The sequence below is a fragment of the Carettochelys insculpta genome, chromosome 24 (genome assembly GCF_033958435.1).
Source record: "Carettochelys insculpta isolate YL-2023 chromosome 24, ASM3395843v1, whole genome shotgun sequence".
Classification (NCBI taxonomy): Eukaryota; Metazoa; Chordata; order Testudines; family Carettochelyidae; genus Carettochelys; species Carettochelys insculpta.
Genome location: NC_134160.1, coordinates 11,722,002 through 11,745,397, shown reverse-complemented (window position 1 = coordinate 11,745,397; position 23,396 = coordinate 11,722,002). Strand labels below are relative to the sequence as shown.

At 52.9% G+C, this 23,396-nt stretch overlaps 1 protein-coding gene across 2 annotated transcripts in view; it reads left to right on the top strand.

Annotated features, from left to right (window-relative positions):
* ASAP3 (ArfGAP with SH3 domain, ankyrin repeat and PH domain 3) overlaps positions 1-23,396 on the top strand; it is a 72,445-nt gene that overhangs the window by 30,201 nt on the left and 18,848 nt on the right. For both annotated transcript variants that reach the window (XR_012642422.1, XM_074976289.1), the window contains exons 4-17: positions 2,303-2,377; positions 4,061-4,110; positions 4,895-5,021; positions 10,302-10,387; positions 11,537-11,612; positions 12,749-12,835; positions 13,980-14,089; positions 14,383-14,452; positions 16,870-16,957; positions 17,471-17,519; positions 18,526-18,713; positions 19,183-19,316; positions 20,330-20,424; positions 20,876-21,056. Coding sequence is in view for 1 of the 2 variants with exons in the window: in XM_074976289.1 (XP_074832390.1) it covers positions 2,303-2,377; positions 4,061-4,110; positions 4,895-5,021; positions 10,302-10,387; positions 11,537-11,612; positions 12,749-12,835; positions 13,980-14,089; positions 14,383-14,452; positions 16,870-16,957; positions 17,471-17,519; positions 18,526-18,713; positions 19,183-19,316; positions 20,330-20,424; positions 20,876-21,056 (1,416 nt within the window). In the remaining variant the exon portion in view is untranslated. The remainder of the gene's footprint in view (positions 1-2,302; positions 2,378-4,060; positions 4,111-4,894; positions 5,022-10,301; positions 10,388-11,536; positions 11,613-12,748; positions 12,836-13,979; positions 14,090-14,382; positions 14,453-16,869; positions 16,958-17,470; positions 17,520-18,525; positions 18,714-19,182; positions 19,317-20,329; positions 20,425-20,875; positions 21,057-23,396) is intronic.

Here is a 23,396-nt window from a genome sequence, read left to right as displayed (position 1 = left end):
GCATGTGACAGTGTTTCTTTTTGTGCCATTCCACTGCCCAAGAACTGCTTTGATCCCTTCAGGGAGAGGAGCTGCTTGGCTTAACCTCCCCCGGTGTGGTTTGAAGTAGCAGCCCCCACCACAGCATGCAGCCATCCCCAGCTAGCCACCCACATCAGGGACTCTCCAGCATTTGGCCTGTAGCCCACCCCGCTCAACACAAACCTTCCCACGGACCACCAGCCAGCCACCCAGGGTGATAAAACGCCTTCGCTTATCTCTAAATACCTGAACTCCTAAATTATTCCTGTTGGGCTCCTGAATATAAAATCCTAAATATGCAGCTACCACACAAGGGCTGGATATTTAGATCTTCTTGCCCATATCATGCTAGTTTACCAAACTTCATTTTAAATCAAGTAAAATAATAATTTATGTCCAAAGCGAAAGGTTTCAACATTGCCTCTCCCTGTGGTGGGGTGGGGAACTTTTCTGGGGTTGAGGCCAGTGACCCACAGACAAATCAATCGGGAGGGCACATGAAGGTGAGAAGCAAAAAGCCAAATCAGTTCCCCCAGCCTGCACAGGCGTAGCCCCCAAGAGACACCTCACTCCCCTCAGGCTTCAGCTCCAGGGGTGGCAGAAGACTGAGGTTCAGGGCTTCCCACAGGCCCGATTAACTCTTTTGGGGATCCCCCAGGCTCTGTGGCGGGGCCAGAAATGAGGGGTTCAGTGTGTGGGAGGAGGCTGCTGGGGACTGAGAGAGAGATGGGGGTGTGGGGTCTGGGCGGGAGGTGGGGGACCAGGGCGGGAGGGAGGGTGCACAAGTGGATTGGAGGTGTGGGTCTTGCAGGGTGCACGATCAGGCTGAGGGTGCAGGTGCAGACTGGGGTGTGTGTGTGCAGGAGGGGGATGGGTGGCACTGACCTGGCTCCACACTCCCTGCTGCTCCCAGCCACTGCCCCCCACTGGCCACTTTCCTGGCCACTGGGAGCTGCAGGGGAAGCCTCCGGGGAGCCATTTCCTGCACTGCTGCCCCGCATGCATGGGGCCACTTCTTCCCCCCTGTGGGCTGGATCTGGCCCCGGGGGCTTAGGGTTCCCCTCCCCCACAACAGGAAGCTGGTGCGCCAATCTCCTGGGGCGGGGAACAGAGTTTTGACTGCCAGCACAGGGTGTGTGTGCAAGCGGGTCCTTCCCCTCATCTCAGCCATGCCAGCCCCCACAGATGGCCAGCGCCTACCTGGCTCTCATCACTTCGCAGGGACGGGGCATGCCTGGCGTCGTTGCTGAAGCTGCAGGGTGTGAGGAAGGCTGTGTACACCTGTCCTGGGAGAAGGGGGCTGTTCTGCCACAGACTAGCATTGCATTCCAACTGAAGAGGCCTGGTGGCTGTTCCTGGCTCTGCCACTGATGCGCTGTGTGACCTTGGGCGAGCCCCTTTGCTGCTCATTGCCTCAGTTTCCCCACCTGCTCTTTTGTCTGGCCATTTAGATTGTGAGCAATTAGGGCAGGGACTTGCCTGTCTGCCATGTATCCGTGTGGTCCCTGGTATGATGAAGCTCTGATCTTCACAATGCCAGGAGAGCCCTGATTGTAATACAAATATTTTCTTTAAATCCACTGCTGGTGTGAGGTCTCCAAAACACTGGACTAAGGTCATGCCGCCACTGTGCCGTGAGCACTGCGTATTACACCCTCCCGCTGTTACTTTGTGCTTCTCCTTTGTCCAGCTGTTGTGTTCCACTGTTGTTTCTTCTCTTACACATGGCTGGTAAGATTTTCAGGGAGCTAATCTCTGCTTGGTCTTCAATCATTGCTAGGATACAAAGACTGAATAGCTCAGAGCAGTATTTGCTTTCATGAACTGCAGTGTTCACATGGCCTACGGAACCACCTGCCACAGGGAAGTTGTGCAGCAGATTCTTGCGACTATGCTTTTTACATACAGTCCGCATACTATTTCAACCAGAAGGGTCATTCCCCATGCTGAGGTGAAGGAAGCACTGTGTGGGTCCAGTAATCTGCAGCTACAGATTCACCAGGGAACAGTTGCACTCAAACAGACCTGGTTCCTCTGGGCTGACAGTATTTGTAGTCATAAACAGGAGTCACTTGGTGAAGCAAAGCGCTATGCTGAATGTACCAACTTAGCTTGAGTGCCAGTTTTGTCTCTCTTGTTTACCAGGGAGTGCACCCTGCCTGGAACACTCTTCAGTGCAAGGAGGACCACCTAGTGGCTGAGTGGGTTACTGCAAGTAAGTCAATTGCAGTTTGGGACTAAGGGGCCTGAACCGGCTGCTTTGTATTGCTGAATTTTCTAGGTGCAGAACCTGAACAACATCGTCTCCTTCCCACTGGACAGCCTGCTGAAGGGGCAGCTGAAAGATGGCCGGCTGGTAAGACCCTGCCCTGGTGGTGGGCGCTTGATATGGGAGGCACAAGATGGAAAGGGGAATGTCGGAAGAAAGGTGCCCTTTGGTGCTGCTGTGTCCTTGTCTGGGTTTGATTCGTGTTGCCAGGAGCAGGGCCTTACGCCTATGGTGGATTGCTCCCATGTGTTTCCTCTTTGACTGGTTGTAGCACCTCCTGCGAAGCCCCAGGTGCTCCAACCAGGTGGCAGGGCAGGGCAAATCCCTCAGGCCTGCAGGACCAGGGCTTTCCTCCTGAGGATCTCCGGAGAGGTGTGTGAGGAAGGCACCAGGCTGCAGCTCTTGGGAGGAAGGAAGGAAGAGCCCTGACCTTGCTTAGCTCCCTGTCCTCGTGTTGTGATGCACCGTCTAAGGCCTCTGCTGAGGTGGGGACAATGCAGGGCTGCTCCCTGGGTATAAACAGGCCTGGGCCTGATGCCCCAATAGACTATTGCATCTGCCACCCACAGGTCAGACCTCACCGTCAGTGCACTGCCTTGGGCCTGCAAAGTCCTTGAACAGGCCTGGGGGGTAGAGCATCCCAGGATCTGAGGCTGGGAGGTGCCCATGTCTGCTGTTGCATCTTCGCTGCCAAAGGCTTTTCTGGATGGTGAAGAGCCACCCCCCACACCGGCCAGACCATTTCCTCTATGCGCTTTGCTTACAGCAGCTAGACACAGAGTTACAGAGCAGGCCAGGCAGTGACTGGAGCAGAGAGCATCTCCTGGCTGGTCCGTGGGTTGGAGGGAGACGCCCAGCCTTCTGGTAACTCCCCAGGCTGCCTGGGCCCTGTGGTGCCCAGAGCGAACTGTCCGGTGGCTCTGAGTCTCGGGAAAAAAATATGGCTGGCAAAACGGGAACCACTACTCCTTCCCCAGCTCACTGCTCCCACCTCTTGGGCTCCTCCCCAGCTGCACACTAAAAGAACTGGACACACGGGTCCCTGCTGGGCTGGGGATGGCTGCTGGCAGGTCTCCTTTGGTGTGAAAAGCTGGTTGTCGCTCTCCGAGCCACTCTGCCCCAGATGCTTTCCCTTCCGTCTCTGCCGTCGCCTTTGCTGCTGGCTGGAAGCGGTCCATGCACTGAGCTGTGCCTGAGCCGCTCTGCCGGACCCTGCGTGAGGATTACAGCGTCTCCCTTCAGGGAGCAGACGTGGCGCTGGGAAGCCGATGGCCTCTGCAGGCTGTACCCGGTGGTGGGGCAGGGCTGGAGCCCCCGTCTCCCTCCCCTGCCCTTGGGAAAGAGGGCTCAGAATGCCAGGCAGTCTCTTCTGCCCCCCCACCGGAGAGCAAGTTGAGCAGAGGGGCTCCATCCCCCTGCGCATGGGGTGGGGGAAGGGCTGTAGCACTGCCGGTTTTGCACCAAGGCCCTGCTCTGCTGGAGTGAGCGGTGACATGAGAGCCGACGTTCTCGCGTGCCCCTGGGAAGCAGGAGCCGTTAGGGCTGGCGCTGCCTGGGTTTGTGGCCAGGACTGCCTCCTGGGTCCTCTCTAGAGCCTCGGTGCCCGGAAAGGCAGAGCACGCTCCAGTATGGCACAGCAAATGCAGCACGTTGGCAGGCAGGCCTGCGTGGTGCCTGGCTGCTGTGCCCGATTGCGTGCCAAGTAAAACCAGTCCCCGACGGCCCCCCGGCGCTGCCCTCGCTCGCTGCAGCTCTCTCGCTCTCTTGCAGGATTACAAGAAGCAGATTGAGAAGGCCTGGAAGGATTATGAGACCAAAGTGTAAGTAGCCCCGTTGCCTCTGGCAGGAACAGGCTTATTCTCCAGCTTGAAACAAAGGGGTTTTGTGTGGGGGCTGCAGCTCAGGAGCTGCCTGGACCCCCGGTAGCCAACGAGGTCACTGGTTAAAAACTGCACTCTCTCGCCTGGCCCGGCTGCTGCATAAGCTGCTGCAAGCTGGGTGTTCAGGACTGAAAGGCGAATGCAGCACAAGGGCTGGCTGGGGGGTAGCTGCTGGTGCCTCCTCCCAACAGGAGGGGCTGTGGAGTGGAGTACGGGAACTCTTTGCTCTCCTAGGTTCAGCCTCTCCCAGCAGGGGAGGCTGCAGGAGGGGCCGTGGGGAGCAAGCCGCTACCTGAGGCCAGTTCTTTCACATCAGGCGGTGCTGCTGGGAATGGGGCAGGAGTTAGCAGCTGGGGTTGAGGTGGGGCCCAGGGTGGACGAGCCGGCTGCCGGCTATGCGTGCGGCTGTTGCACTCCGTCTGTCTCACAGGAGTCCTTGCAGGAGGGAGCCCTGGAGCAGCAGAGGTGGGCAGCTCCCAGCAGGAGGCGCTGAGGAGCACGATCCTGCCCCTTGGCAGAGCTAGATGGTCCCTTCTCATCCCATAATTCTAGGCTGCAGCGGCTCGCTGTGCCGACAGGTGTGGGAGAGCTGGCGGTGGGGAAGCTCTGAGTTCTGCATCTCCCGAGGGCTGTCTCCCGATTGGGTCTTGCCAGCAGAGCGAGGCAGAACTCCAAAGGCCAGGAGGTTGGCTCTGCCTTGACTCTGGTCATCCGGCCTCCCCAGGGCAAAGCTCGAGAAGGAGAAGGAGCGTGCCCGGCTGGTGGGAGTCATCCAGGCAGAGCTGACGCCGGCGGAGATGGCCGAGGAGACGCAGAAGGAGCGCCGGATGTTCCAGCTGCAGATGTGCGAGGTGATGGGCTGGGAGTGGCTCGGGGGCATCTCTCAGGAGGCTCTCTGCCCTCCCCAAGGGGTGTGATCCCTTCCCACTCGGGAGGGAAGTACCACTGCCGATGGGGCATTAAGGTGCACAGAGACACGTGCCTCTAGTCACACACACAGTCTGGGGTAGGACCAACAATCAAACCCCATCCTCCGGACCCCCAGTCCAGTGCCAACCGCTTGGCTACCTTCCCTAACCCTAGGCAGGCCACTTCCCAGCAGAAGAACCTAGTGAGCTGTAGAAAGCAAAGCAGCTGGAGTAAATGGCGGCCGGTTACCATACCCAAGACCCGTCCTCGCTTGGACACGCCAGGGACGGACGCTACAGAGATATGCCAGGGGATCAACTCCTGCTTGTCCGGGTGTGGGGGGCAAAGAGGCCACAGACCTGTCGCTCTTAGAACCAGGGTACACCTCATTGCCCCCTTCCTCGGCGACAGCCACTCCACCCCCAGCGTGCTGCCGGCCTACAGCTTCCCGCTGCTGCCTCACTAGCCTCGGAGCCTGCCTTGCCTTAGCCTGGCCGGTGGCTATAACTCTTGTCCATCTCCTGGTTCCAAGCCCTAGGGACCAGGCCGCAGGGTGTGCACAGGAAACAGTCCAGCAGCGCAGATGGGTAGATTTCCATCTCTCCCTCCTCCAGCCATCATCCGGGCTGCCAAGGCCTCTCTCCCCAGTCTCAAATGAGACCCTTCCACTGTTCCCCTCAGTGGTAGAACACTCCACCCTGGCCAGGCTCCCCTCGAGCCTGCCCTTCCCAATGCTCTTTGCTGGCTCCCAGGTCAGGATGAGCAACAGCTGGGGAGGTTTGGGGGGATGGAGGGCAGAAGTGAGTCCTTGCTAGGGGCGATAGGCCAATGTCTTGGACCCTCCAAACTTTTCTGCTGCCTCCTGACACCTGCCCCGTGGTCTCCAGCCAGCTCTAGGAATCTGCCTTAACTTTATGCTCTGGACCGCCCCTGGTGTGTGGCTTGAGTGGGGAGTGCAGCCCCCTGCGCTCCAGGAGCCAAGTGTCGGCTTGGCTTGACTTGCAACTGGTGTCATTCCCTCGAGTTGCTTCCCGTTTGCTTTTTCCTCAGCGGGGTCTATTTATCATGGAGGGGGGAAAAACAAAAAATCTCATTGGAGCCAGATCCACCCCTGGTCTCTGGGCCAGGCGTTTGGCTGTTGATCTTTGTGCTTCTCTCTGGGAAGATGTCCTGCCCAGCACTTGCCACCAGGCTGTGTCCTAGCTGCTCCCAGGATTGTGTGCAGCCTCTGCAAAGACACAGTTGGCGAGCTCATCATTAGCAGTGTTACTTTGCGTGGGGGGGGGCTCGCACAGACGGGGGCACACTTGTGGAGCATGAACAAAGGCAGGTGGGTCGTTTGCATGTGAGAAAAGCCAGAAGTCAAGTGTGAGAGAGATGCCCGCTCCAGCCTGGGGAAAAGAGGCAGGGCAGATCCCAGGAGGCAGCTGCGAAGACTGGAGAATTTCAGCCTTGTGCAGTAACACTTTGCATGTCTGCCTTGCCTTTCGGCCGCATTAGACGCTCTTTGCAAACATGCGTGAGCCAAGGCTCACACCAGCCCTGCCAGACAAGCATGAGTCTCCCCATCTAGCAGCTGAGCAAACCAGTGAGCTCAGGTTACACAGCAGGAGAGCTCTGGAATCCAGGATTCCAGCCACCTTGACCCTGCTTTTACCACAAGTCAGTGTTGCCGTCCTGTATTTCGCCATCTCCGCTGCAGCCACTAGAGCTGGGAATGGTACCCAGGCTGACTCTTGCATCCCTTCTCTGTCGACTAGACAACACCCTCACAGAGCACAGGCATGCAGAAAATTGCAGGCTGGGGATGATCACAGGAACGTGTCCCTGGCTGCTGTGCATGCCTGGAGCTGTCCCGGAGGACCTTCAGCTGCCTTAGCCAGAGCTGAGCATCAGGAGGGTGCAGAGCCTGGCAGGGTTGGGGAGCAGAGGACCCCATCGGCAGGAGGATCCTGTGAGCGGTTCATGGGGGCAAAGGGAGGGAGGGTTAAGAGCTGTGGAGCAGCAGCAGCTTTTCCCCCCTGTGGTTTTGGGCTACGTGGAAGGGCTGGAGCTCTGGGGGTGAGCCAGGGACTGAGTCATCCCTTTGAATAGCTTTACTGTTAAATAAATACCAGCACATGGAAACACTTAGTGTTCACAGTGCAGCCGTAGGGAGGGGCTTTGTTCCAGGGGCCGCGGTGGAAAAAGAGATGTCTGCTCAGTATCTAGCTACCCCCTCTCCCCATGGGGCTGTGCCCCTGTGTACCTGCTGTGCTGCGTTAGGTCTGTTTGATTTCACCTAGGGCTCAGTGCCCACCTCTGTCCCTTTGCGGGTTTTGGACACGTCCTTCTCAGCCCTGTAGTTCAGTCTATGTCATACCCTTGGGAGCACTGAAACCCTCTCACGGTCCAAAGAATCACCGGTGCTGGTTAGGTGTACGGGGTCTCTGACACACAGCCAGGCAGTTCCTGTTCCAGTCTGAGCCCGTGTGCGGCTTTTCTAGCCAGTAACTTATGAAGCTTAGTGGCCAGTCGTTCTGGTGCTGGCATCACGTTTGCTCTGGGGATGGATTGAGCGGGGGTGGGAACAGATACAGGTAGCCCCTTGCCCCCAGCCAGCCAGCCGCGTGTATTACACATGTGGGCATGCTCGAAGTCCCATGTGGGCATGCTCCAAGTTGTATGTCTCCTGCCACGACCTCGTCTTCCTATGGAAAGTGTCCTGGTGCAAGGACAAGGAAGGGGAAATGTCACATGCTCGTAGCTGCATTTTTTTTCTCCCTCCCTGGTTCCTGTCCTGGAGGTGATCTGCTCCAGGCGACCTGGTGGTCACTGACCCACTGTTTGTGTCTGGGTCCTGCTCTGAGAGCGGTCGCTTATACCCAGGCTCCTGTTTCCATCAGAGAATTCATTCAACACCACAAGGCAGGGAATTATCACTTCTGCTGTGAGGATGTAGAGACTGAGGCACAGAGAGGTGAGGTGATTTGCCCAAGGTCTCATAGGAAGTCAGTGGCAGAGCCAAGGAGAGACAACCCCTTGAGTCCTGCATCCCCTTGCTCTAGCCCTGTGGTTTTCAACCAGGGTGCCACAGTGAGAACTGGCCAAGTGTGCTGTGAAATTTTGTCAATTTCCCCTTGCTGTGGCTCTTTGCAATTTCTATGGTTAAAATGAAGTGGAAGAACTTTACCATCTGCCCAATTCTGCAAGCAACTGACAACTGCATTACCTGAAGAGAGGACAAAATGAGATTGTGCTCTTTCCTTTGCTTTTCATAGAATCATAGAAGAGTAGGACTGGAAGGGACCTCGAGAGGCCATCGAGTCCAGCCCCCTGCCCTCATGGCAGGACCAAGCACTTTCTAGACCATCCCTGATAGCCATCTATCTAACCTCTTCTTAAATTGCTCCAGTGATAGAGATTCTACCACCTCCCTTGGCAATTCGTTCCAGTGTTTGATCACCCTGACAGTTAGGAACTTTTTCCTAATGTCCAACCTGAACCTCCCCTGCTGCAATTTCAGTCCATTGCCTCTTGTTCTATCCTCAGAGGCAAGGAAGAACAAGTTCCCTCCCTCTGCTTTATGACACCCTTTTAGATACCTGAAAACTGCTATCATGTCCCCCCTCAATCTTCTCTTTTCCAAACCAAACAAGCCCAATTCTTTCAGCCTTTCTTCATAGGTCATGTTCTCTAGACCTTTGATCATTCTCGTTGCTCTCCTCTGGACCCTCTCCAATTTCTCCACATCCTTCCTGAACTGCGGTGCCCAGGACTGGACACAATACTCCAGCTGAGGCCTAACCAGCGCAGAGTAGAGCGGGAGAATGGCTTCTTGTGTTTTGTTCACAACACACCTGTTAATGCATCCTAGAATCATGTTTGCTTTTTTGGCAACAGCATCACACTGTTGACTCATATTTAGCTTGTGGTCCACTATAACCCCTAGATCCCTTTCTGCTGTACTCATTCCTAGGCAGTCCTTTCCCATTCTGTATGTGTAACACTGATTGTTCCTTCCTAAGTGGAGCACTTTGCATTTGTCCTTATTCAACTTCATCCTGTTTACCTCAGCCCATTTCTCCAGTTTATCCAGATCCTTTTGAATTATGACCCTATCCTCCAAAGAAGTTGCAACTCCTCCCAGCTTGGTATCATCTGCAAACTTAATAAGTGTACTTTCTATGTCAATATCTAAATCGTTAATGAAAATATTGAACAGAACCAGTCCTAAAACAGACCCCTGTGGAACCCCACTAGTTATACTTTTCCAGCAGGATTGAAAACCATTAATAACTACTGTCTGGGTACCTTATAGTAGCCTGAATGCATGAAGCTGACCTAAAAGTTCTTGTTTTTTTTTTTTTACACTTACAAGTGCAAGTGTGTATCGGTTATGTGAGGATCTGTGGATGTTTGAAGAACTAATCCCATTGCTGATCCTACACCAGTAAAACCTAATTAATTGAGAGGAGGAATATTTTATCTGGGCAGTTTTAAAATAGTATTGGGTTTGGCTTAACACTGTATTTAACTCAAAGGTTAACAAACACATGGGGAAAAAAGCTCTCTTTGTTTAAAACCCAGAGAGAGCAGAGAGAGCTCCCAGTCCCAATCTACATCTTTGGGTTTTCCAATGAAAAACTGTAGCACAGCAATGGAGAGGAGCCTTCAGAGAGAGAGGTTAAAACTTGATTGGCCAGACGAGCTAAATGTGTTAACGCTGCACTAGGAGAGGCAGTTGTGTCGAGGCTGGGTTTATCTAGCCCATGTTAACAAAACCCAACTGATTTTTGTAGCTGAGCCCAAGCTTTAGAGGCTGCTCTGCTGGAGTCCTCTTGAAATGATCTGCAAAATGATTGTGATTACTTTCCCTGATGTATGTGACACCACCTGCTGAGAAACTGATCTGGCTGGGCAAAGCCCAGTTTAACTGGCCACTTTTTCATCGGGTCCTCAGAGAGTTTCCAGCAGAGATGGGACCTGGCCCAAAGAGCTCTGGACCTGGTGGTAAGTTCAAACTCACCTCTAGATCTGACTTTCTGAAGTCCACATTCATGTAGAGGCATCACCATTTCCAGACCTGAATTTGATCCCTAAAGAACTGGCCATAAGGAAACATGAGGGCTTGGATTCTGAAGAGTCTGGCACATTCCAGTTCTTTTCTCCGAGCTAGTCCAACATTTGAGGAATCAGTCCCTCACCGACATCCTAACTCAGTGTCTCTTCTCTCTCTCTAGTACCTGCTGAAAGCTCATGAGAGCCAAACGAAGCAAGGTCCAGACTTCCTGCAGAGCATGATCAAGTTTTTCCATGCGCAACACAAGTAGGTACCGCTCCTGTCCACACTTCCTGTGACCTGATGATGTCAGTTCCTGGAGCAGATCTCTAGACTTGCCACTTGGCCCTCCTTTGCTTTAATTTGCAGTTGCTCTGAGTGGTAGTCAGAGAGAGATGAAGCTGCAAAGCCTCTAAACACATGCTTTTGCTGAATCTGAAAGACATTAAGCATGCACTTAAGGGCCACAGAAAAGGGCCTTTGAATGGTTACATCACCAGTCCATTACTAAAGCAATCCCTCTCTGCAGAGAGCAATTACTATAATAGCAGTTAGTTGCATTAATGTATCACACATATTAATTGCATTAATTCCAAATGCATTTTTATTGCATTAATGATACTTTGAAGAGCATTTTTCATGAGAGGATCTGTGTGTGTTTGGTTAAGTGTTAGCCTTCATTTTACATGTAGGGAAACTGAAGTGCCGGGAGTGGACATGCCTGAGGATACACAGTACTTCAGGGGCAGAGCTGGGAGTAGAATCCAGAGCAGCTGCCCGGTTCTAGTGGAGGTTTCTAGTGGAGGTTGCTTTTGAATAATATAGGAGATGAACCTGTGTCATAAAGCTTTCATCCAAGCCAGGATTTCCCTAAATATGGAGGTGTTCAGATCCAGGGCTCTGGTTTTAGCACAGATGGGGGCCGGAGAGTGGACCTCAGTGACGTCATGCCAGAATGAAAATGGAGTTTGATCCTGTCCATTTTGCAATGGGCTGAAGCCCTGAATGATGAGCAATGAGAGGTTCAGCCTCAGCCCACAATCCAGGTTGCTTGTACGGAGAGAGGAGTGACTGGCAATCCGTTTCAGGAACGGGGAGCAGGTTTACCTGCCTGTTCTGCTCCTGGGAAGCAGGTTGGGCACATCACAACTTGATACCCCAGCTGCTTTAAGCGCAGCGTCCTCAGGCACAATGGGAGCATGACTACTGGGTCTGGAGGTGGGATCTGGATTCTTTCACGTCATCAGGCAGCAGCTTAGCAGAGCCCAGAAGTTCTTGCTGGGCGTTTGCTGAGAGGGCCAGCATGGGAGCAACTCTGGTGCCTTGACGGAGGTTTGCAGTAGCTAGTTGGGAAGGACCTGGCCAGGGGTGGTTAATGGTGGTGCAGGGCCTCTGGATAACAACCCTTTCTCCCAGTTTCTTCCAAGACGGCTGGAAGGCGGCTCAGAATCTCTACCCATTCATTGAGAAGCTCGCGGTGTCTCTACATGCAGTAAGTGTTCTCAGCCAGCTCAGCACCGCGCCCCATAGGGCTCTCCGGGGGCTCTAGAAGCTTTCAAATGAGAACATGCTGGAGTTTCGCTCCCTTTTCAGGAAAGGGGCTGTGGGTGGGCCTGTGGATCAGAACCGGCGTAGCTGCAAGGAGAACTGGATGGAGCAGTCACAAGAGCACATTGCTGATAGGGGCTTTAGTGGGGGGTAATGCTGGTGCAGTGTAAGGGGAATTTTAAATCCTCTAAAGGAGTGTGATGCCATAGCATTAAAAAAAAAAAAATCAGACCTCTCCAATCTACAATACTGACTTCCCGGACCTGGCCCCTGAAGCTCAGTGCTCCCACCCCAGCATCCAGCTCACTTCAGGAGAGGGTGTGTAGAGCCCTGAGCCTCTCAGGCCGGAGTCAGGCAACCTGCAGCTAGATCCAGACCGTGGGCTCTGCCTGGTGGAGGCAGGAAGTAGCTCTGTGCCCTGCTGCTGCTTCACCACCAGGTGACACAGTCATGTGTGCCCCAGGGGAGCTGCACCAGTTAGGCAGCCCCTATTGCCCAGACCCCCACTCTGCTCCTGCAACCCCTCCTGACCAGATCCCCTCCCCTGCAGCCCTCTCCTGTCTTCCCCGCCGACCCTACAATCCAAGGTTGCTTCCTGGCAGCGCACTCCCAGACTGAATCCCCCCACTTTTCCCTATCCCAGAGCCTGGGAGGGCCCACGAAATTGAGGAGCCCTGGCCCCCCAAGGTTCTGGGGTGAGGGGAATGAGGGAAATGCCATCGTTTAGGGGTTTGTTGTTGTTTTTTTCAGTCAGCTTCTCTCTTGTGTGGTCCCTGACTGATTTTGCTGGGGGTCAGTGACCCTGACCCAAAGCAGGTTCCCCAGCCCTGTAACTTTGTCTGTGTCTGTGAGTGGGTACATGAGAACTGACTCTTCCACTGGGCCACGTTGGAGATGGGGTGCCAGGCTAGAAGGCCTTTCGGTCTAATCCAGCCTGACAGTTCCTGGGTCCCTGCCCAAAGGTGGTAGATGACCACCTCCCCCACACTCTCTCCCTGTGTCATTGAGGGGCGGGCAGCTCATGCTGGTGGTAGCGTGGACAATCACATTAATGTCTTCTGCCCCTGCTTTTCTTTTCAGCTGCATCAGGCCCAGGAGGAGGAGGTGAAGGAGCTCACTCAGATCCGTGACTCCCTCCGAGGCATCCTGCAACTGGAGAACAAAGAGGTGAGGCTCCTGGTTTATGCTGCTATGGGGCTTGGCCACCAAGGGGCCTAGAGTAATGGAGAAATAACCAAGAGTGTCAGCGATAGGCCTCCTGAGGAGCACCCGACCTTGGGTTTTCTGCAGGCAGACATGGGCCTGTTTCCCAGGAGCACCCAGAGTAGAGTCAAGTGGGTAGAGAGGAGAACAGGAACTGATCTAAAGCCTATTGAAATCAAGGGAGGGACTTGGCCGTCCAGGGCATCAGAGACCGAGCTGAGCTTAGCCCCCATAGGGCACTGGTGGCCAGAGCTGGTACGGACAATGGGATGCCAGAGGGGAACGAAAGGAGAGATGCTGAGGGCACCGTGTGGAGACCTCAATGATGCCATGTGGGAGGAAGAGATCCACAACTGGGAGTAGGCACCTGTCACCAGCCCGCTGGACGGAGTCACAGTGGTGGTAGGAAAGGGTCAGAAGCTGACCTGGAAGCAGTCAGAGGCTGGCCAGGGAACCAAGGCAAGTGTCTAAGACAGTGGTGTCCAAAACAAACGTCATGGATCACCCCCGCATTCCTCCCAGGCACCGCAGCCCCCACCAGGCACCCCTCCAGGCACCGCACACACACCCCGCCGCCAGGCACCCCTCCAGGCACCGCACACACACCCCGCCGCCAGGCACCCCTCTCCCAGCCAGGCTACTCTCTGGAACTGCCTGGCGCAAGACCCCTCAGGGCCGAAGCCACACCACACTGCATGAGCCCCTGGGGCTGGAGCCCACTGGGACCTGAGGAGCTGCCTCAAACCCTGCCGCCACATGGTGGGAGCAGCTGGAGAAGTGCCCGGTGTTCGCCACAATCCGCAGCTGAGCGTGTTGGACAATGGAGGTCTAAGAGGCTACTAAGGAAAGGAGGGGCTGTGGGAGAGGAGGAGTTGGCTACCGAGGAGAAGGCCCAGGGAAGTCAGGCTGGTGAGTGGTGCGTGGAGTTCTAAGTGTCCATAACAAAGTTGGAGGCATGTGCAGGTGTTGGGGAGAAAGTAAGGAGGAAGTTCTGGGGCGTCCCCTGATGGCCCTGCAGAACCATGTGCGGAGTGGGCAAGAGGGCTGCAGTGCAGAAGAGAGGCCCACGCTCTGGATATTTATTTTAATCTGTCCTTGGCGAGTTCAGGGAAACCTCCTCCGGAAGAACTCTGGCAGTGGCTACAGCATCCACCAGCACCAAGGGAACAAGCAGTACGGGACGGAGAAGTCAGGTTTTCTGCTCAAGAAGAGCGATGGGTGCGTATGGGCTCCTGCTCACCCCGGATTCGGACAGACTCTTCATGTTCTCAGTATTAGCTGATGTTCACTGAGGGGGCCGTTTGAAGGTGGGATGGGGCCGTTGGCGGTCGGATGGGGCCATTTGAAGGTGGGATGGGGCCGTTGGCGGTGGGATGGGGCCGTTGGCGGTGGGATGGGGCCGTTGCACTATGAAACGGTACTCCCCACTAAAGCACATCACCATGGCTGTGGGAGGAGCTGGCTGGCAGGTGCCCAGTGGACTCTCACGCCCTTCTCTCTGCCTGACCTAGAATCCGGAAAGTGTGGCAGAAGAGGAAGTGTGGCGTGAAGTACGGCTGCCTCACCATCTCCCACAGCACAGTAAGGCCAAGTGCAGGGTGCTGGCTGATGGGTTGGCCTTGGGTTCTGCCCACCGTGGAGCAGTTACAGCCAGGGATTTGCAGGGAGGGTAGACATTAAATCCGTTGAAGCCTGTGTGGTGAACTACACCTCCACGTACGCATTCATGGAACAGACACACAAATGAAAACCCCAGAGCCGGGGTGTCCAACCAGTTTTGAAGCAGTAGCCACTATAGTGTCTACTGCTACAGTGAACTAGTCACATTATTTTGAAAATATATTTATTCTTCAATCCAACTAGCCTCAATCAACCAGCCAAATAGCCACATGTGGCTAGTGGCTAGCATGTGGGACACCTCAGCCCTGGACCATGGGCTACTGACGGTAACCATTTAGTTTGAAGGACCAGTCTGTACCTTTTCATGCCATGCTCCTACCTAATGTATCCCGCTCAGTGAGAATGGAAACTATCTGCTTGGAATCTACAAGTGCTGTATGGAACTATGCAAAGGTTGGATGGTTTGTTTCCTGGAGTCCAGCTGGCCCCAGAATCTGCAAATGCAAATTCCTGACTCTGCCAGTGTTTGCTTGGAACGTAGGTGCCATAAACTTTGGTAAATGCCACCCAGACTTGGGATTTGAAACCCCCAATGGGGTCTGTCATAACTGCCCATACGTAAGCAAAGAGCAAACACATGCTGGAGAACATTTTCTGTGACGTTTTCAGGTCAAGAGCATCAATGATACCTTGAGATTCCAGAGTAGGCAATTGATAGAAGCTTTAAGTGGAAAGAAAGGCTGCCCTCTAGAGGCAGAGGGTGTAAAATGCATCTTAAAAGGTGGAAGCTGCGCACACTGTAATAAAGAAAAACTGCCTGGCTCTGATTTGTCTGCAAAAGGAGATCCAGACAGATTCCAAGTAGGTTTGGGCATTTCATAGAACACTAGGACGGGAAGGGACCTCAGGAGGTCCTAGAGTCCAGTCCCCTGCCCCCACAGCAGGACCAAGCACCGGCTAGCGTAGGGGTTGGCAATAATTTTTTATGGGGGATTTGTGACCTGGTGCAGGTGACTGGGGGGCAGGTCTAGGAGGGGTTATGGGTGCAGGAGGGGGCAGAGGGTTTGCATTATGTGGGGCAGGAGAGCAGATGTGGGGGCAGACCCTGAGGGGTGGGGGAACAGTGCTTCCCTGCTGCCTGGGCTTCAAATTGGAAGCTCTCATTGGCTGGTTTCTGGCCAGAAACCAGCCAATGGGGTTGTTCAGGGAGCAGGTGCAGCCTGTGGACCTTCTCCCCACTTCCCTCCAGCTCACAACTGCTGCAAGAAAAACAGGGCCCAGCTGCTGCTTTCTGAGTGGTGTATGGTGGCAGTGCAGAAAAGGGAGCCTGCCTGAGGCTCCCAGCTGCATCCACGGGCTGGATTCAGTGGCTTGGCGGACCGGACCCAGCCCACAGCCCGTATTTGGCCCAGCCGTGAACTAGATCACCACTGACAGATATTTACCTAACCTGCTTTGTATCAGTGTCTATTTCTGTGGCTATCCAGAGCTAGCGTTGCTCATGCTAGCCTGAACACACGAGCACCTTGTGCTCTTTTGGAATGCTGATAAACTGTAGCTGAGATGATTATCCCTGTTCTACCTATGGGGAAACTGAGGAACAGAGAGGGGGCAGCGACTTGTCCAACATCAGCCAGCTGGCCGGTGCAGAGGTAGGACTAGAAGCCAGGTGTCTTGAGCGCCGATCCAGCATGCTACCAGTAGGCTGTACAGCCCCGCCAGTCTTTACGCCACTCTTGGACTGCGAGGCTGTGTCTACACTGCAAGGTTTTTCGGAAATCACTTATTTCAACCTTCTAACGTTGAAATAAGTTATTTCTGAGAAGAGCGCGCACCGTGCATTTTGAAATGGATCGTTCACTCTAGGGACCCCAATTTTGAAAGAAGAGCAAAGATGGGAAGCCTCCCTGGAGGCCAATTAAGTCGTAATTATCTCAGCTTAGTACACACTGAGTGAATTTCAAAATTGAAGGGGGGAGGGGGGAATCGTCGAAAGTCGTTCATTTTGCTGGAGTGACTATTTCAAGTTAAATGCCCTGTTATTCCACCATAACAATCTTTGCAGTGTGGAAGCAAGGGTTTTTTTTTTCCAGGGAATCCCCCCCCAAAGAAAACAAAAAAAAAAGAAGAACCCAGTATAGACAAGTCCTTAGAGATTAGGGAGAAGATGATCCCACATCATTCTTCTGCTGGGTTCTTGCCTTTTCCCCTGAGTGCATGTGGTCTGCAGCTGTGACCAGTATCAGATGAACCCTGGGGCTGACTGTGTTTGACATTGGCTGTGTTCTTAATCAGCAGCCAGCCCTCCAGATGTCCTTGAGGCAGCCTCTGGCTTGCTTCCTGTCCAGTTTCACCTGCCGACTCTCCTCCTACTGCAGATAAACCGGCCTCCCGTGAAGCTGAACCTGCTGACCTGCCAAGTGCGACCTCATCCCGAGGAAAAGAAGTGCTTCGACCTTGTGACGCGTGAGTGTGTGTGTGGTGGGGGAGGCCTGAGAAAGGCCCAGGTCTGTAAAGGTTGCTGCACTCAGCACTGATTGAAGAATCTAAACTCATTTTCTCCCTCCCCAGCTCTGCAACCACCTTCACAGCTCTATCAATTGCATCTCCACCCCCTGACCTAGAGACACCCTTATCCCTCCCATACCCCCTGCTTGCTTTCTCGTTTTCAATTTCGGGCAGCCCTCAAGTGAAAGAGGCCTACTGTGTGATGTGATGTGTATGTGATGAGGGCAAATGTCCTCTGTAGGATGAGATGAGAGCCATCAAACTCACGACACCTGTAGCACGAGGCTGGACTCGAATAGGTCTTGGGCAGTACAGATGAAGCGTTTTAGTTCACTGTGCAGCGTAGATCATGCTGTGAAAATTCTGCAGCCTCTTGAAGCACCTGGTTTTTGTTTGTCTTGGCCAGAGATCACGGGCTTTCCCAGCTGGTGCAAACATCCCTTTCACTGTCCCCCCTCCCTCTCCCTACAGATAACAGGACATACCACTTCCAAGCCGAGGATGAGCAGGAGTGTGTTGTGTAAGTGACCAGCCACTGTCCTCTCTGCCCATTGGCTCCCAGCCTTAAAGGTGGAGGAACAGGCTTCTCCCACTTGAACTCTGGTAGGCTCTCCATTGGCTATCATCAGTATAGGGGCTATGAAACCTCACAGAGCAGTGGTGATTCTGTCCTGCAGAGCAGGGAAGCCACAGCTTTGCTAACTGGAAGGTTGCACTGAGTGTGGGGCAGTCCTCCCTGTAAGCTGAGCACATGGGTGGCCAGGCAAGAGAGATTCAAATGCTGCTCAGCTAATTAGCAGAGTGCCCACAGCCAGGCACGGTGAGCAGTATGTGTTTCCACTGGGGTGCACATCTGTACCTCTCTTGGTGCACAGAACATTTATTCTGTACACAGATGGAAAAAATGAGTGGGAGCACTGGTCTGGGGTCTCCTTTTCCCACTGCAGAACACAGGGCACTCAGGGGCAGGATAATCCCCCAGCAGAAGAATCTGCTTTGTAAATTTGCATCCTATGCCTGCTGCCTGGCTTGTGGGGCCTGCTGAGGTTGTGAGCATCACGTGAAGATGCTGCACTTGGCCACCTTGCATCCTCACTCTGCAGTGTGGAGGCAGTGGTGCCTAGTGGGTAGAGCAGTGGACTGGGAGTCTGGTGTCTATCCTGGCCCTGCCACTGTTTTGCTGGGTAACCTTGGGCAAGTCATCTGCTCTGGGCCTCATTTTCCCCCTCTATGAAAGGGGCGTAACGATATTGGCCTGCTTCATAATGCACTTGGAGAGCGGCTGAGAAACGGTGCTATGTAAGAGGTAGGGAGTGTTATTGTTGCGGTTTCCTCTGTGGTCAAGATAGGAGCAGCAGCAAAGGCTCCAACTGGTGTGTCTTCCAGCCACAACCTGGGCTTTTAGCAGAAGCAGGGCCCCATCTCCAGCCTAGAATGTGTTAGTTTCTCTTCTTCCTGTGGCCCCTGCCCAGGCTTCTGCCACCTGGATTCCTGCCTGAAATCTCCCCTCTCCCTTCCCTGTCCAGCTGGGTGTCCGTGCTCCAGAACAGCAAGGACGAAGCTCTCAGCAATGCCTTCAAGGGCGACCCGAGCAGCTGCATGGCCTCGGCTGGGGGGCCAACGGACAGTGGCCTGCAGGAGCTCACCAAGCTGGTCATTGGGGAGGTGAAGGGCATGCCCGGCAACAAGCAGTGCTGTGACTGCGGGGCGCCAGGTGGGTGCACAAGGGGGACTCAGATGCTGCAAAGGGGCAGTTGCAGAGCGTGCGTGGGCCTTGCACCCTTAGGCTGGCAGCAGCGCCCCCTTAAAGGGTCATGTCACCAGCCTGATTAGCTTTGCTCCCCCTTGTGGCCTTGCCTGGTTCTGGCTTGGACCAGGATGTGCATCTCTCTGGAACTCATTGGACATGGTGTGAGCCTGTGGAGCATCTGTAAGTGGCTGTTGTTGGAAGGGGGATGCCAGCCGGGGTGTGTGGCAGTCCAGGGGCAAGGGGAAGGGTGGGGAGGTCCTGGCCATTGGGAGAGATTTCTCCAGAGAGCTCTCCTTAACGCCATATGGAGAGCAGGGTGAAAAGTACTAAGAGGCTGACCTGCAATGGGCAGAGGGTGCCAGAGTGCAGGGGCCAGGCAGGGATGCGAGGAAGGCTTACAGCCCTGGGAACCGAGGTTGCTGCTTCCTTGTAGATCCCACGTGGCTCTCCATCAACCTGGGCATCCTGACGTGTATTGAGTGCTCGGGCATTCACCGGGAGCTTGGGGTGCACTACTCCCGCATACAGTCCCTGACCCTGGACGTCCTCAGCACCTCTGAACTGCTGGTAAGCAGCTTCTGAGCCCAGGAGTCCTCTATCTCCTGGCTCCCCTTTTCTGCTTCTCCCTAGCACTCCACCCTCACGGGCCTGGCCTAGAGCAGCCCAGATCAAAAGCCAGGCTGTCTTGTGACACTAAATTTCATAGGTTCCAGTTGTTCTAGGGTCTTGCAAGAAGGCTAACGGCATATTGGGGCACATGAGGAGGAGCATTTCCAGCAGATCTAGAGGAGTTATTATGCCCCTTTATTCAGCACTGGTGAGGCCACATCTGGAGTACTGTGTCCATTTCTAGGCCCCTCGGTATAGAAAGGATGTGGATGCATTGGAGAGGGTCCAGTGGAGGGCAACCATAATGATTAGGAGGCTGGAGCACATGACCTATAAGAAGAGGCTGAGGGATTTGGGCTTATTTAGTTTGCAGAAGAGAGGAGCTGAGAGGTGATTTGGGAGCAGCCTTCATTCTTTTTAGAACTCCCCCTTCAGGTAGTTGGAGAGAGACTGTTCCTCATTCTGCCATCCCTCACTACTGGGAGCAGTGGTCTCCAGTTACAGAGGGGGAGGTGTAGGTTGGCGATGAGGAAAAACTATTTCCCCAGGAGGGTGGTGAAGCACTGGAATGTGTTGCCTATAGAGATGGTGGAATCTCCATCCCTAGAGGTTTCTAAGTCCCGGCTTGATAAGGTCCTGGTTGGGATGATGTAGTTGGGGCTGATCCTGCTTTGGGCAGGGGGCTGGACTAGATGACCTCCTGAGGTCCCTTCCAGCCCCAGGATTCTGTGATTTTTATGGAGTTCCAGTCACAAATTCTCCGTGATCCTGATTGTAACTCTGAAATGTGGCCTGGCCTCAGCCCATCTTTAGGGAAGGATGGAGGCAGCCTCTATAGTTTCTTTAGCTCTTGGCATTTTCCTTTCTCTGGGGTGTGGAGAAAACAGCCACTAACTGCAGGCCGGCCCAGGCTTGCAGGGGGCTCCTGGGTGCAGAGGCTTATGGGGCTGGTTTCCCTCTCTTGTTTGTAGCTGGCGGTCAGTATTGGAAATGCTCGATTTAATGAGATCATGGAGGCCACACTGCTGGCGCAGGGGAGTGTAAAGCCTTCGTCAAGCAGCGATATGTGAGTCGGCGGCAGGAGAACAAGCTCACGAGACAAGGGACGTGTGCCAAGCTCAGTGCTGCTTGCTTGGGCTCTGGGGCGGGGGCGGGGGGGCGTTGTGCTGTCTGCTGGAGGGTGGCAATCAGCAGATAGCTTCCTCTGAAACCTACCTGCTGTCCAATCCCTTTCCCGGAGCTAATGGGGTCTTGCTTTGCCATTGTCCTTGCTTGAATCCAAAGCTGGTCCACCCCATCTAAAATCCACCAGCCCAAGGAGTCAGCCTAAAGGTCTGGAGCTCTCTCTAGCAGTGATGCTGGGCTGTGGAGCCAGCCAACCCTTTGCCTTCTGGTGGGCAGAGAGGGCTGGTGGGTCCAGGGAGTCTGACTTTGTCTCAGCTCAGGAATCTGCAGCTAGATGGGATAGGTGTTTCCCAGTTGACCCAGTTCCCTCCCTCCCTCCCTCCCACCTGCAGGAGTGCCAGGAAAGAATATATCATGGCCAAATACATGGAGCACAAATACGTCCAGAAAGCCAGCAGGGATGACCCACACCGGCTCTGGGAAGCCATTCGCAACCAGGATCTCTTAGCCTTGCTACAAGCCTTTGCGGAGGGGCATGACCTAGCAAAACCCCTGGCTAGCCCTGAAAGCCAGGTGAGCCTTGCTTGTGTGTCTGTGTCCAGCTGTTGTCTCTGGTCTTGTACTTGGATTAAAAGCTGTCTGTGGCAGAAGCTGTTTGTGACCATTTTTGTTCTGTGTTTGTACAGCACCTGGCAAGATGGGGATCTGTTCCTCTTCTGGGCTGCTAGGTACTACAGCAACAGAAGCCAGACATAGTGCTGGCTGGCAGTGCCATTGCCCAAGGCGTCAGTCTCCCCACCCTGGCTGCGCTCCACAATCAGTTCTATCCACTTTTTGTTGTTATTATTTTTCTATCTTTTTCTTTAAATGTTCTCCCTCCCAGTTAATCCGTTATTAGGATTCTCCAGATCTGAAGAAATGGCTCTGTCCCATGCATACATTATATTGTTTGTCTTTAAGGTGCTACAGGACTGCTTGTTTTGTTTTGTGATGATACACACTAACACGGCTCCCTTTTTGAGACTATCTACAGTCAGTCTTATTCATGCCTGACACCAGCGGTGACCTATAGTCACTCTAATTTTTTCCATCTGTTTGTGGCACTAATTTTCTTATGTGCTTTATACTGAGATAATGTGCAGATGTGGATCATCTGTAGAAACATAAGAACATAAGAATGGCCATTATGGGGTCAGACCACAGGTCCATCCAGCCCAGTGTCCCGTCTGCCAATAGTGGCCAGTGCCAGGTGCCCCAGAGGGGGTGAACCAAAGACAACTATCAAGTGACTCGTCTCCTGCCATCCATCTCCAGCCTCTGACAACAGAGGCCAGGGACACCATTCCTACCCTTGGCTAATAGCTTTTTATGGACCTAACCTCCATGAATTTATCTTGCTTTTCGTTGAACTCTGTTATAGTCCTAGCCTTCACAGCTCCTCTGGCAAGGAGTTCCACAGGTTGACTGTGCTGTGTGAAAAAGAACTTCCTTTTATTAGTTTTAAACCTGCTACCCATTAATTTCATTTGGTGTCCTCTAGTTCTTATATTATGGGAACAAGTAAATAACTTTTCTTTATTCACCCTCTCCACACCGCTCATGATTTTATAGACCTCTGTCATATCCCCCCATCTCCTCTTTTTTGAACTGAAAAGTCCCAGTCTCTTTAACCTCTCCTCATATGGGACCTGTTCCAAACCCCTAATCATTTTAGTTGCCCTTTTCTAATGCCAATATGTCTTTTTTGAGATGAGGAGACCACATCTGTACGCAGTATTCAAGATGTGGGCGTACCAAGGTTTTATATAGGGGCAGTAAGATATTCTTTGTCTTATTTTCTATCCCTTTTTAAATAATTCCTAACATCCTATTTGCTTTTTTGACTGCTGCTGCACACTGAGTGGATGCTTTCAGAGAACTATCCATGATAACCCCAAAATCTCTTTCCTGATTAGTTGTAGCTAAATTAGCCCCCATCATATTGTATATATACTTTGGGTTATTTTTTCTAAAGTGCATTGCATTACTTAAATTTCATTTGCTATTTTGTTGCGCAGTCATTCAGCTTTGTGAGATCTTTCTGAAGTTCTTCACAGTCTGCTTTTGTCTGGAGTATTTTGAACAGTTTATTGTCATCTGCAAACTTTAGCACCTCACTACTTACCACTTTCTCTAGATCGTTTATGAATAAGTTGAATATGATTGGTCCTAGGGCTGACCCTTGGGGAACACCACTTATTTCCTTTCTCCATTCGGAAAATTTACCATTTTTTCCAACCCTTTGTTTCCAGTCTTTTAACTAGTTCTCATTCTATGAAAGGATCTTCCCTCTTATCCCACGACAACCAAATTTACACAAGAACCTTTTTTAAGGAACTTTGTCAAAGGTTTCCTGGAAATCTAAGTATACTATATCTACTGGATCCCCCTTTTCTGCATGTTTGTTAACCCCTTCAAAGAATTCTAGTAGATTAGTAAGACATGATTTCCCTTTACAGAAACCATGTTGACTTTTGCCCAACAAATTATATTCTTCAACATGTCTGACAATTTTATTCTTTATTGTTGTTTCAACTTGTTTGCCCAGTACTGACATTAGACTTACTGGTCTGTAATTGCCAGGGTCACCTCTAGAGCCCTTTTTAAATATTGGCATTATGTTGGCTGTCTTCCAGTTTGGGTACAAAAGCTGATTTAAAGGATAGGTTACAAATCACAGTCGATAATTCCGCAATTTCACATTTGAGTTCTTTCAGAACCCTTGGGTGAAAGCCATCTGGTCCTGGTGATTTGTTACTGTTACGTTTTTCTATTTGTTCCAAAGCCTAGATATCATGTGTATTTTAAAAAGTTGCCATAAGGATAATCACTCTAGCTAGGTGAGTTTAGGTGTTTTAGAACTCACTACTCAAA